The sequence below is a fragment of the Meriones unguiculatus genome, chromosome 7 (genome assembly GCF_030254825.1).
Source record: "Meriones unguiculatus strain TT.TT164.6M chromosome 7, Bangor_MerUng_6.1, whole genome shotgun sequence".
Taxonomy (NCBI): Eukaryota; Metazoa; Chordata; class Mammalia; order Rodentia; family Muridae; genus Meriones; species Meriones unguiculatus.
Genome location: NC_083355.1, coordinates 16,096,794 through 16,110,073, shown reverse-complemented (window position 1 = coordinate 16,110,073; position 13,280 = coordinate 16,096,794). Strand labels below are relative to the sequence as shown.

The window sequence follows — 13,280 nt, the reverse complement described above, 5'->3', positions numbered from 1 at the left end:
TTTTTTTCCTAGTTAAGTAGTCTTAAAGCTTTGGGTATTATATTACAGTTTTTGATCTACTTTTAAATTTATTTTATACAGAACAAGAAAATAGAATTTAGTGTCAGTCTTTTGCATGTATATAGCTTTCCCAGCATCATTTGTTAAAAAGGCTTCTTTTTTATCAATGTGAGTTTTTGACACCCTTGTAAGGAATTAGATGTTTATAACTGTGTTAGGTTATTTCTGGGTCTTCTCTTTGATTTAAGTCTGTATTTGTGCAGGTGCCCTGTGGTTTTTCTTATTCTTTTTGTGCATAATTATTTTAACTATTTTAGGTCTTCATAGCTCCATACGATGTATTTTTCTGTTGTAGGTCTCCCTCATTTATATGCAGAATAGCATTAGCATTTTGATGGCAGTTGCAGTGAATCTGTATATTGCTTTTTGGTAATATAAGCCATTTTAACAACATTCTGCTCATCCTTCTACATGGGATACCTTCCATATTTTAGTATCTTCTTCAGTTTCTTTCTTACGTAATTCATAGTTTTCATTTAGAGGAGTCTTTAATGTCTTCAAGTTTACAGCTAGATTTGTTGTTGTTATTATTTTTAATCCAGTTAATAAATTTCTTTTTATAATTTTTATTTTTTATATTAATCACAGGTTATTTACTTTGTATCCCAGCTGTAGCTTCCTCCTTCATTCCCTCCCAATCCCCCCTCCCTCCCTCATCTCTTCCCTTCCTGTTGTTGTTATTTGTTTTTTGTTATTGTGGCCATTCTGAGTGGATTATTTTCTGACTTGAATTTCAGAGAGGTACATATTAGTACATTCAGGAACCACTTAGTTTCATATACTGTTTTTGTCCTGATACTTGGCTAAAAGTGTGTGAGATCTAAGAATTTTCTAGATAAGTCTTTTGTGTTTTTAAGTGAAGGATAATATTGCCTATAAATGAGCATAATTTCCCCTCTTTTCTTATTTCTGTCACCTTTTTAATCTTCTTCTTGACTTTAGTTCTATCCAAGAATGAGGAAGTATATGAATAAGAGTAGAGAAAGTAGCCGTCTTATTGTACCCTAAATTAAAAGTTTCCATCCTTCAATCAATTTCATGTTGCTGTAAATGTCTATCTTGAACAGCCTTTATTGTTTTATATCTAGTCCCTTCTGGACTTTTGTCATAAGGGATGTTTAAACCTAAAGGGATTTTTTTTTTCTGCATCTGTTTAGACTGTTCTGTTACTTCGTCCTTGATTCTAATTATGTGCTGAGTTTTATTTACTAACTTGCATATGTGAATCATCCTTGGATTAATTAAATATAACCAATTTGATCATGGTATATGATCTCTCTAGTATGTTGTTGATTTTAGGCTTCAAGTATTTTATTGAAAATTCTTACACCTATGATCATCCAATAGTTATAGCTTAGTTATAGTTTAGTTATAGCTTTCTTTCTGGTTGTATCTGTTTTTTGGAGGGACTTAGGAGAGTGTGTGAGTGTTGGGGGGTGGGGAGATAGGATCTCATTCTTTAGCTTACAAAAATCTGAAACTGAAGGCCCAGATGGCCTTAAACTCATGGCTTGACATTGTTCCTGTTTTTCTCTCCCAAGTGCTGAGATTATAGCTGTGAGCTATTACACTCTACTTTTTATGTGCTTTTGACACCAGAGTAATGCTAGCTTTGAATAATGATCTTGGAAGTATTCCCTCCCTTTCTAATTAATGGAGTACCAATCTTCTTTGAAAGTCTGCTAGAATTGATCAGCGTCTCTTCGAGAATCTGTATCTCTTTTTGGTAGATGTCTAATTACTGTTTCTGTTTCATTGAGGTTTGGTCTGTTTGGGTTGTTTGGTAGATCATATGTATCAAGTGTTCCATTTTTAAGAGTTTTGCATGTTTTTGGAATATATAAAAATTTAAAATAGTCCATAATTATCCTTTGGCTCTTAGTGGTATCTTTTGTGATCCATTCTTTTGTTTCTTTTGGCTAGCTGGCATTTGGCTTGCTGATGTTTTTATCCTTTTAAAGAATGAGCTCTTATTTTGCTGATCCTTTATGCTATGCTTCTTTTTTTTTTTTTTTTTTTTTTTTTTTGAGACAGGGTTTCTCTATGTAGCCTTGGCTATCCTAGACTCACTTTGTAAACCAGACTTCCCTTAAACTCATAGAGATCCACTTGCCTCTGTCTTCCCAAGTACTGGGATTACAGGTATGTACCACGGCGCGCGCGCACACACACACACACACACACACACACACACACACACACACACACAAATAAAGTATATATGCATGCACACATGCATCATTTTAAAATATTTATTTATTATATATGAGTGATGTACCTGCATGTGCACCTGCAGGCCAGAAGGGGGCATCAGTATAGATGGTTATGAGCCAACATGAGGTCGCTGGGAATTGAACTCAGGACCTCCGGAAGAGCAGGCAGTGCTCTTACCCACTGAGCTATTCTTCTAGCCCCTACTGTGCTTCTTTAAAGTAAAGTTTAGTTTCATTAATTTCAGCTCTGATATTCATTCTATCTTTCCACCTGTAATAATTTTGGATTTGCCTAGTTAAGAGTTTATTGTATATCATTAGGCTATTTCTTTGATATTACTGACTTTTTTAATATAGATACTCACAAATCCCATTACAGCTGTCTTCACAATATATCACAGATACTGGTACCCGGTATTTCACTTTTGTTTGATTACACTCATTATTCAACCTTCATATATTTGTATAGAATCTGTAGGCTCCCCTTGATTCTAATTTTTAGTTTAGATTTTGTTTGTTCGTTGTTTTTGGTTTTTGGTTTTTGGAGACAGGGTTTCTCTGTGTAGCCTTGGCTGTCCTGGATTTGCTTTGTAGACCAGACTGTCCTCGAACTCACAGAGATCTGCCTGTCTCTGTCTGCCTGAGAGTTAGGATTTCAGTTGTGTGCCACCATGCCTAGTTTAATTTCTAGTTTTGTTATATTGTTATCTCATAACATGCAGACATTTCTTTAATTTTTTTATATTTATTAAGACTTGTTCTATGGCTTAACATAATATGCTTTAATAGCATATTTAATTCTCTGTAACTGGGTTGAAGGTGCCTCTCACAGATAACATAGGCTATCAATCACATAAAAAGCTCAGGCTCAGTTGTCCCTGCCAAACATTACATTGCTCTTGGTTATACTCCAGAACTTGATGGTTAAACTCTACTGCTAAAGATACCACATACACTTTAGTCATAGGACTTGGAGAAATCAAGCTGGTACTAACCTGGAAGCTTTATCCCTACTAACTAGTGCTGAAGGTGTTATACATGCTACCAGTAGAGAAAAATGGTCAGTGTCTTACCCAGCTGCGAATCTGGTGAGCTATAGTAACAACTGGCCTGGCAGGATATGCCTGCTGATTTAATAGTGGCACAAATGTAATTGAAGTAACCAAATGACTTTCTGGTTGGCTTTAAAGCCTGCTTCACATGGCAGAATTCAGGGTGCTGTCATTTGCTGGGCCGAAACCTGTTGCTGCCTAGGTCATAATCCCTAGGGGAAAACCTAATTGAATTAATTTGCTAATAAAGTATTCCCTAAGTTATTAGCTTTTATTTGTTTGCTTGTTTGAGACAGGGTCTTTCTTTGTAGTTCTGTCTGTCCTGAAACCTGCTATGTAGGTTTGAACTCACCGGTATCTGCCTTCAAAGGGCTGGTATTAAAGGTGTTCAGTTACTATCTATATATGTATAGAAAGGCCCAGCAGTTACTATCTTTATACTTATAGACTATAGTTCATCTCTCAACCCTCATCAAAGAAACTTCTTTTATAATAGATTGTGATTAATACAAAGACTCATAATTGGTCATTGTGGATTGCTCACCTTTAAATAGTATAGCTGTGTCATACTCCATCCATCCAAGACTTGGGGATACTTGAAGATAAGGGTGCAGAAAGATAATAAAGAGCAGAGATAGTGGGTATCTGCAGTGAAACCGTGCTTGTGGGACAAGACAGCATCACTGCACATGTTTGTCTGCTAATGTTTTTTAATGTTAGACCATTCCACATTGTCTTGGTTTTAGTATTTTTGCTGAGAGAGCTGATAAATTCTGGTGTGTTTGTCTTTGTAAGCAGTATGGAGTTACTTTTGAAACTTTCAGTATTCTTTCTTTGTTTTGACTTGCTGGCATTTTAACTATCATGTTACACAGATTCTTTTCTGGTTGTGTCCATTTGGGTCTTAAATCTTCTCTACTTGAAGATTTATATCTTCTTGGATTTCAGAATTTTTTTAGTATGATTTCACTGATTTTTTTTTCTTAGGTTTGGTCTCTTGACCCAGAGTTCCTGAAAGTATGAGTCACATTTATAGATTGTGTATCTTGTTGTTTTCTTCTTCTTCTGCCATTTAAATGTAGTAATTTCTCAACCTTGTCTTCAGTCTTGAATATTCTTTTGGTGCTACTTTTCATTGATTTTTAAATTTTTTATTAATTAAGCTTTTTGTGTCTAATCCAAGCACTTGGGAGGCAGAGCCAGGCAGATCTCCATGAGTTGAAGGCCACTCTAATCTATAAAGTGTGTTCCAGGACAGCTAGGGCTACTACACAGTAAGACCCAGTCTCAAAGTCATCTCCTTTCCTCCTTAAACAAAGTCATCTCCTTCCTCCTTTCTTTCGAAGATTTTCCAGGATTTTCTCCCCCTAGGATCTCTTATCTCATCGGTGAATTTCTCATCCCAATTTTAAATTGACTTCTTTGTTTCATTCATCTAGCTAGTCATCTCTTCTTTGAGGTCACTGATCACTTAAAAAACTAGACTTTTAAATTCTTTGGTGTTTTAAACATTTTCATGTGTTTAGATTTGGTTACTGTGAACTTCTGAAGAAGGGACATTTTGTTGCATTTCTACTTAGTGATAGCTGTGTCTTTTGGAATGAATGTATCCTCCAGTTTTCATAAGTGTCTTGGTAAGTAACCTCTTCTGTCACCTCAGGAGAGAAATCAGATTGCAGGTAAAACAACTCAAAACAAACCAGATACTTAATATAGTTAACTGGATAAACAACTATTTCCCCAATAGGGTAGAAAAGAAAGGACCAAGATATTACATTGGAGTTCATACATTAGTACCTATATTAGGTATTGTATTACTTTTGTAGAGCTGTGACCAGTTTTCAGACAGAAACATTTTAAGTCCTGAAGGATTTATTTTGGCTCATGTTTTAGTGAAATGAGTCAGTGGTGACTTGGCTCCATTTTTCTGTTTGTGTTGTAGAGCAGAATGTTGTGTCAGTGATCGGCTGTGACAAAGGAGAGTTAAGCATTTCATTACAGTCAGGAGGCAGAGAAGGGGGAGGGGAAGGGCCAGGGACCTCAATTATGTACTTACTTCACGTAGGCCCTATCTCTTGGAATTTCCAGAATAGCCTTCAAATAGAGAGCTATCAGGATTTTAACACACGACCTTGTGGGAACCATTTCATATTTAAGCATATTTAAGGAAAAGTTACCAAAGCTAAAAGTATTAACAAATATTAGTGATACAAAACTAAGGGATAGAGAAAGGGAAAAAGGAGAGAAAAGGCAAAATAGAAAAGACTGTGGGATAAAAATATGAGAGATAATAGTTTGTGGAATCAATATTAGCGCAATTAGTCAGCAAAGCAAAACAATCTAAATAAAGATCTAACAGTCAAACAGATGTAGATAATGGAGACATTTTGCTGTTCTCTCACCAAGGAGGTGACTACAGGATAGTGGCTTGGTTTCTGTCTTCTGAACAGGTTAGACCAGAAATGGCAGTTTGCAGACTGAGCCTCACCCTGCATTTCCATTTGGAGCTTGTTAGTTGCTAAGACCTCTCATAGGTTGAATGCTTGTCAGTTGTTCTGCGTATGTGAGCCCAGCAACACAGCTGGTATAAGAATCACTTTCAGTGCAGGGAATCTTATGAAAGAAGGGGGAGATAGGAAGACCTGGAGGGGAAAGGAGCTCCACAAGGAGAGCAACAGATCAAAAAATTCTGGGCACAGGGGTCTTTTCTGAGACTGATACTCCAACCAAGGACCATACATGGAGATAACCTAGAACCCCTAGAATCTCTGCACAGATGTAGCCCATGGCAGCGCAGTCTTTTTTTAAAAAGTGAAAAAACAAAAACAAAACAAAAAACTGTTTTCAGGTTGCTCTCACTATGAGCCTGTGAACCACTTGATTGAGTGCTCCCTTGTACTAGAGACCTTCTGCGACTATGACACCTGGAGTGGGAAATGCCTGAATATAGTTGTATTTGAACCAAATGTCCACCAGGCCCCCAAGTGCAGAAGAGAGTCAAACCAAAGCAGTCTGCTTTTCCCTGTAACTACCCCCGTTTCCTTGCCTTAGTACAAAGGTGGGGCACCAAATGACTCAGTGCGCTCTGACTTTGCCTGCCTGTTCCAGCCTCCGTGTGTATGCACACACGACTCAGTCCCACTCTGTTTCTTTCTGTAGCATGCCATGTTTTCACTTGCACTTGAGTGACTTGCCCACATCAGTGACATGTTGATGGGTACTGAACCTGATATCTGGTGACTAGCCTAGTGCTATAGAGCTCAACATCCAGCATCTGATCTACAGTCAAATGGCAGATTCATAAGAAGAAGTAAGTTTGTTTTCTCCTGAAGCTCTGAGATTGCTGGTTATCAAAGAAAAGCCCCTATGCAGCCAAATTCTGTTAATATTCACCAATATTTTACTTGAAGCATACATTTTTAGATTTTGTTTGAGCATCAATGAGTTCAAGCATAACTTTATAGGACAAAGAAGATAAAAAGAAAATGTTTCTAAGCAGAGAAATGAAGTAGGACAGCCAAACTGGACTAATTACACCATGATTCCTTAAGGAGAATGATCAGATCCTAAAATTATCAGCTCATTTAAAGCAGTGGAACATTGTGAGAACTGGTACTTCACTAAAATAAACACAGCATTTTGGATATATTCCTTTATAAAAAAAAAAAATCTAGTGCTGATTTGATCACTGAAGAATTCATTAGTTTGAAAATTACTCCAATGGGATAGCTCTTTGCTTACAAATCTGTAAAATAATATAATTTTGTGTAAATCAATTTCAGATATGTTCATAAAAGACCAATGATTAGAAACCTAATGTTACAAAAAGAGAATTGAAAAAAAAATAGGTCTAGGAGATACAGATTTTATTGATTAGGCAAAGGCAGGAAAGGGAAAATAGAACACACAGTGATCAGAAAATAAAGTTTTAATATCCTAATAAAATTTCTGGAGAATAAGTAATAAATTCTATATTTCTGCCTCCTGAATATTGGTGGCATGTTAGTAATGGTCAGGACTAAGGTAGTGGTATGAGAGCAGGCAGAACATGCATTTTAAAATATATTTTGGATTGGTAATCTGCAGAACTGTTAGTCATGTGTTGAAAAGATTGGTAAGGGTAGAAATTGGCGATTTCTAGGCTTATGAACTGAAAAAAAAGTGTGTCATTCTTCATTGAACTACAATTCATATACCATAAGCCTCACCATTTCCAAGTGTCTGTATTATTTAGTGGCTCTTAACACATTTACTGTGCTATACAAACATCACTGCTCTCTCATTCATCATCCCCAAAGGAGACACCAGGCCTGTTGAGCAACTGTCCCTTCTCTTTTCCTGGGATGCTCTGGAAACCACAGTCTACTTTTTGTCTTCCTTGATTCATCTCTCCAGTGCATCTCACATAAGCAGAATCATATAGTACGTGGCTTTTTGTGACTTCTTTCACTCATCATCATGTTTTCAAGGCTTTTTTGACTGTATGTCATATGTTAGGACATCATCCCTTTGATAGCTAAATAATAGTTCGTTTCTGTGAAATATTATATGGATACATATATATCACATTTATCAGTTTATGACATTTGGATTGCTTCTACTTTTTGGCTGTTGTGAATAATGCTACTACAAACATTCATGTCCAAGTTTTAGTTGTAAACCTGTTTTTAGTGCTTTATGCTATATTCCTGAAAGAAAGAATTGAGTCATATAGTGGCTGTGTTTAACTTTTTGATGAGCCACCAATTTTACACAGTAGTTTCAGCATTTTTTTACTCCTGCCATCATAGGGAGATTTAATTTTTTTATATGTTTACCAATTGTCTTGAGTTCATTTGGATTGGTAATCTTCAGAAGTATGTTGCAGAGGGTTGGTAAAGGAAGAAATTAACAATGGTTTCTAGGCTTCTGGACTGAAAAATATGTGGTAGGAGGTAAATATCTGTATTGTTCTTTATATCATAACATACACATACAATTCACATACCCTAAAACGCACAGAAGATCAGAGGACAACTTACAGGAGTGAGTTTTCTCTTTTCACTATGTGGGTTCTGGGAATTGAGCTCAGGTTGCCATGCTTGATAAAAAACATTCTTATCTACCAAGATATCTCACTGGATAATCTTTAAAGAATTCTTTTATTCTTTTTTGTTGTTGTTCGCGGCCTTATGAGGCCATGGAGGAAGAGGATCCAAGCAGTCCTGATGAGACTTAACAAGCTATAGGCAGATGGCAGTAGTGGAGAACTTCCCCTTTCGCTGGAGTAGGGGAAGGGGATAGAGGAAAGAAGGAGGGGAGGTGGGACCGGGGGGAGTTGAGGGAGGGGGCTTCAATCGGGATATATGATGAATAAATTGTGAAGAAGAAAATAAAGAATTAAAAAAATAAAACTGCTGTGCACATATTTGAACAGACGGTGCATAGAGGAGCTAGACCCCTTGCTCAGATGTAGCCCATAGACAGCTCGGTCTCCAAGTGAGTCCACTAGTAAGGGCAAAGAGACAGTCTCTGACGTGAACTTCGTTGCTTGCTCCTTGATCATTTCTCCCTAGTGGGGTGAGCTAGCCAGTCCACAGAGGAAGAGGATCCAGATAGTCCTGATGGGTCTTGATAGGCTAGGGTCAAACAGTAGGGGAGGAGGACTTCCCCTCTCAGTGGACTATGGAAGAGGGATAGGGGAGGAAGAGTGATAGAGGGTGGGATTGGGAGGAGATGAGGGAGGGGAAACAACCAGGATACAAAGCAAATACATTGTAAATAGTAATTAATAATAATAATAATAATATTAAAAAAAACCAAAAAAGCGACATCTATCTTAGTGTCTATAAAGACAGATCTCATTTGACTCTGATTTACTTTTATAGAAAGATTGTTCAGCATCTTTATAAATACAGAGGAGCCATTTATAAGTCCTTGTATGAATACCTGCTCAAGTCCTTTGCACCATTTTTAATTGTTTGTGTGCGACTTTTTGTTGTAGAGTTGTAAGAGTTATTATTTATGTATTCTAGAGGCTAAGTGCATATCAAAAATATTTTCCCATTCTGGGAGTTGTATTTTCATTCTTTTAATAACATGTATTGATACTCAAGGTGTTTTGTTTTGTTAAGTAAAATCCAGTTTATTCATTTTTCTCATGTTTGTGCTTTTGGTACCATTTATTGAAGAATACATTTCCATTCTTGTAAAATTACTCTTTAAAAAATTATTTTGTGTGTGTGTGTATGTGTGTGTGTGTCTGTCTGTCTGTCTGTCTGTCTGCGCACATTTGGTGGTCAGAGGCTAACTTGCAGGAGTTGGTTCTGTTCTTCCCGTTCCGGGGAACTGAGCTCAGGTAGACGGGCTTAGTGTCAAGTGCCTGTACTTGCTGAGCTCTCTCATCGGCCTATGCTTCTGTTCTTTTGGCTCTCTAGTTATCATTCTAAATATTTTCCAACATGTCTTTCAGATTTTCAGCTATATGTTCTGTGTAAATCTATCTTCAAATTCATCTAAAGTTTAGCTTTTTAATACTCTAAAATTCTAACCTTTTAGTTTCTTAACATATTAATCATACTTCTTTAAATGTTGTACATTATTGAGAGGCTGGACAGAGGCTCAGAGCTTAAGAGCATTCATTGGCTGCTCTTCTGGAAGTCCTGAGTTTGATTCCCAGCAACCACACTGTGGCTTATAACCATCTCTAATGAGATCTGGTGCTCTCTTCTGACATGTAGGCATACAAGCAGGCAGAATACTGTATAAATAAGAAGTAAATAAACCTTTGAAAAAAAAAAGGCCCACCTTTTTTTACCTTGTTGAGCAAAACATTGTATTTTCTGTCAGATTATTTCTGGTTTATTGGGCCTTTTCCCCTCTTGATCTTCTCTTTCTCTCTCCATTTGTTTCTTTATTTACTTATTTATTCATTATTAAAGATTGAACCTAGGGCCTTGAGCATGTGAGACAAACATACTGCCCACGACTTATATCCTCAGCTTATATGACTTTTCTGATTCATCTTGTTCAATGTATATGTGTTACTGTTATTAACGGCCAGATACTATGTATGTAAATTTTTATTTTATATATGCTAATTTTGTAAATAATTTAAGACCTTTCATGATATCTTCTCTAAGATTTGTTTGTTTTTGTGGTCCTGGCAATCTGCTATTGTCTTTATTTAGTTTTATGGGAGATATGCTTGTAAGATCCAGTCCCTCCCTGTCTTTTTTCTTTATCCTTTTTTCTCTTTTCCTTTATCCCTTACCTTTTTCCTTTCCTCTTTTCCTCCCAGTAAATATACAAATACGTGAGTGTGTGTGTGTGTGTGTGTGTGTGTTACACACTGTTCTGATGCATCCTAGAAGATAGATGTTAGTAGAGAAGGAACTCTCTTCTCATCATCTCTTTTGTGCTCTTCTTCCCTGTTAACAGGCGGCATCTCCACAGAAAGCGATTGTGCTTTTGAGCCAGACTACGCTGTCCCATCGCTTCCAGTGACTGAAGGTATGCAGCACATTCGGATTATGGAGGGCGTGTCTCGCTCTCTTCCATCCTCCCCCTTACTCACACATCAGTCTATCAGTGTTCGGCTCCAACCCGTGAAGAAGTTAACTGGTAAGGAATTTACCTGAATTTAGTATGTTTGACAGGAAACCTGACAGCATGAGACTTTAGGTCACATCAGAGGTGTATGCATCTTCAGATTTCCTCTCCTTGGCCTTCCTAGTGCCATAAGACTCTTAGAAAGTGGAGATCCTATTGACTGAAACCGGAGAATTAGAACAGAATTCTCTTTGAAAGATTGATGTATTCATTTCTAAGTGACCCATCTGTTGTGGACATATTTTTCTAGGTTTTTAGGAAGTTCTTAGTTTTGCTAGAATACACTGTTGTTCTGACTTTCTTTATTAGCTTGTTCCTGTCCCATTAACAGATGGGGACATTGTGATTTTAGTTGGAGTAGAGCTTGATAGTTCAGCAAATGTACAGACATTAGCCACGTTTTTGTTTGAAATCATGATTTGTAGATTTGTAGATTTTATCTCTTAGTTGTTCAAATCTGACTTAGATGTTTCTCCTTCATAGAACTTTACAACTTCTTGAAATATTTACTGTGATTCATAAATTGTTATTACACTGACTTTAAATATATCTCAAAATCTGTATTACTCATTCAGTTCATGTTAGCTTTAAAAGTAGGTCTTTGTTTGTCAAATGGACTTTTAACCTCAACATTTTCAGGGGAAAAAATTATAAGACGTAACTGAAGAATATTTCCACGTGAAAATATGAGTCACAATGTTAGAGTCTTCTGACATTATTGGTATGTTCTCAAAGCAAGACAAACATCTTTATTAGCATATATTAATTCCACAAAATGATGGATTTTTATTGTGGCATTTTAGTCAGCATACTGTAGCTATCTTTCAGTTGATTGGTATTGACGGATTCTGAGTGCATAAAGGCATGAAATTAAGGGCATATTGATTGCTTCTTCTGTGCCTCGTATTGAGCTAAGTAGTAGGAAGAGTTAGTTGTCATGACAGTTCAAAAGAATATAAGAGGAAGAGGGTAAAATGAGACTTTTTAACTCTTTTAAATAGAAAAAACCACTTAATGTTTATTAATTTTCACCAAAATAACAGTATTTCATTATTCTATAGTTTTATAAGGTGTAAGTTTGACCTCTTTCTTTATATTGATCATTGTATATTAGACATTTTCAAGTCACTAAACTGAGTCAAAATATTGACTCGGGCCATTAGAAGGAGAGGAGGATAAGAGAAGTTATTCCAAACCCAGAGAACACTCACAGTGAGCAACTGATGTGTCAGTGGGAGCTTGTCAGGATCTCCACGAAGTAGGAGCTTTCCTATAATTATTACTTGGTTAAGAGAATTCATTAACTGTTTGAAATGAAATTCTACTGGGTCTTTCCTCTGTGTTCTGGGAGAGGGATCAAGAAGCTCAATTAATATTTATTTTTTTAAGTTTGTTTTTAAAGATCTGAATTGAATCCTTGATTATCCCTAGAATTTAAACCTTAGTAATAAAAAATATTCTAGTTTCTCTTAAAAATAAAAAAAGAAATACTCTCATTTTTGTAGTTAAAGGTGTCATTACTTAAAAACACAAAATTCAAAATCTGCTAGCTGCTATCTTTGCTCCATTTTCTCATACCCCTTGGAAAAAACACGAAAGTTCCCATTTCCATGAAGAAAGCTGGCTTGTCTGGGGTTTTGCAGAACCTGCCCTATTGGCTTATACCAATTTCAGTTTCAGTCGAAATAATCCATCTTTGTTAAAACATAAATACATGTATTAACAAAGTTAGTAACTTACTATTTCAGAGGTGGTTTCGTAGTGCAAAAGAAGGGGTTAGTTGAATAATCCCATGTATGAACCACCAAGTTTTAAAAGCATAGTATTTAATTTCTCGCAGTTTTGCTTACTGAAAAATGTAAAAAAAAAAAAAAAAAAAAGCCCTAAGAATTAAAGATTGAGAATGCATTATAAAACTTGTAAATGAAGGAAATACATTTCCTTGAAGAACACCCCCTCCCCATGAAAATGTTTCTTCGGACATTTTCCCCCAAGTAAGGCCGATGATAAACTTTTCTATTTAACATGGAATGAATGAAATTATTTCAAAATTTAAGAGACTCTTGATCTCTTTTAAAGATTGCTTATCATTTACCCTTTTCATAATTATGTTTTTTTTTTAATAAAGAAATAAATAAAGGGAAAGTTAAAAGAAGAAACTACAGGTAATAAAGAAATACCCTCTAGGGATAGAAATTTTATAAGGTCATTAGGGCTATACTTAACTATTAACTTAAGTTAATACTTAACTATACTTAAGTATTAGGGCTATACTTAATGTATCTATTTCTATGCCAAATATAAGTAATACTTCCAAGTATTAATATATATGTATATAAATGTACATATATACATACATAGATGT

At 36.0% G+C, this 13,280-nt stretch overlaps 1 protein-coding gene across 9 annotated transcripts in view; it reads left to right on the top strand.

Annotated features, from left to right (window-relative positions):
- Tanc2 (tetratricopeptide repeat, ankyrin repeat and coiled-coil containing 2) overlaps positions 1-13,280 on the top strand; it is a 304,530-nt gene that overhangs the window by 86,101 nt on the left and 205,149 nt on the right. For 6 of the 9 annotated variants that reach the window (XM_060386545.1, XM_060386544.1, XM_060386541.1 and 3 more), the window contains one exon: positions 10,745-10,927. In XM_060386545.1, coding sequence (XP_060242528.1) covers positions 10,745-10,927 — 183 coding nt within the window. The remainder of the gene's footprint in view (positions 1-10,744; positions 10,928-13,280) is intronic. The other 3 variants (XM_060386550.1, XM_060386548.1, XM_060386546.1) reach the window with 1 other exon arrangement.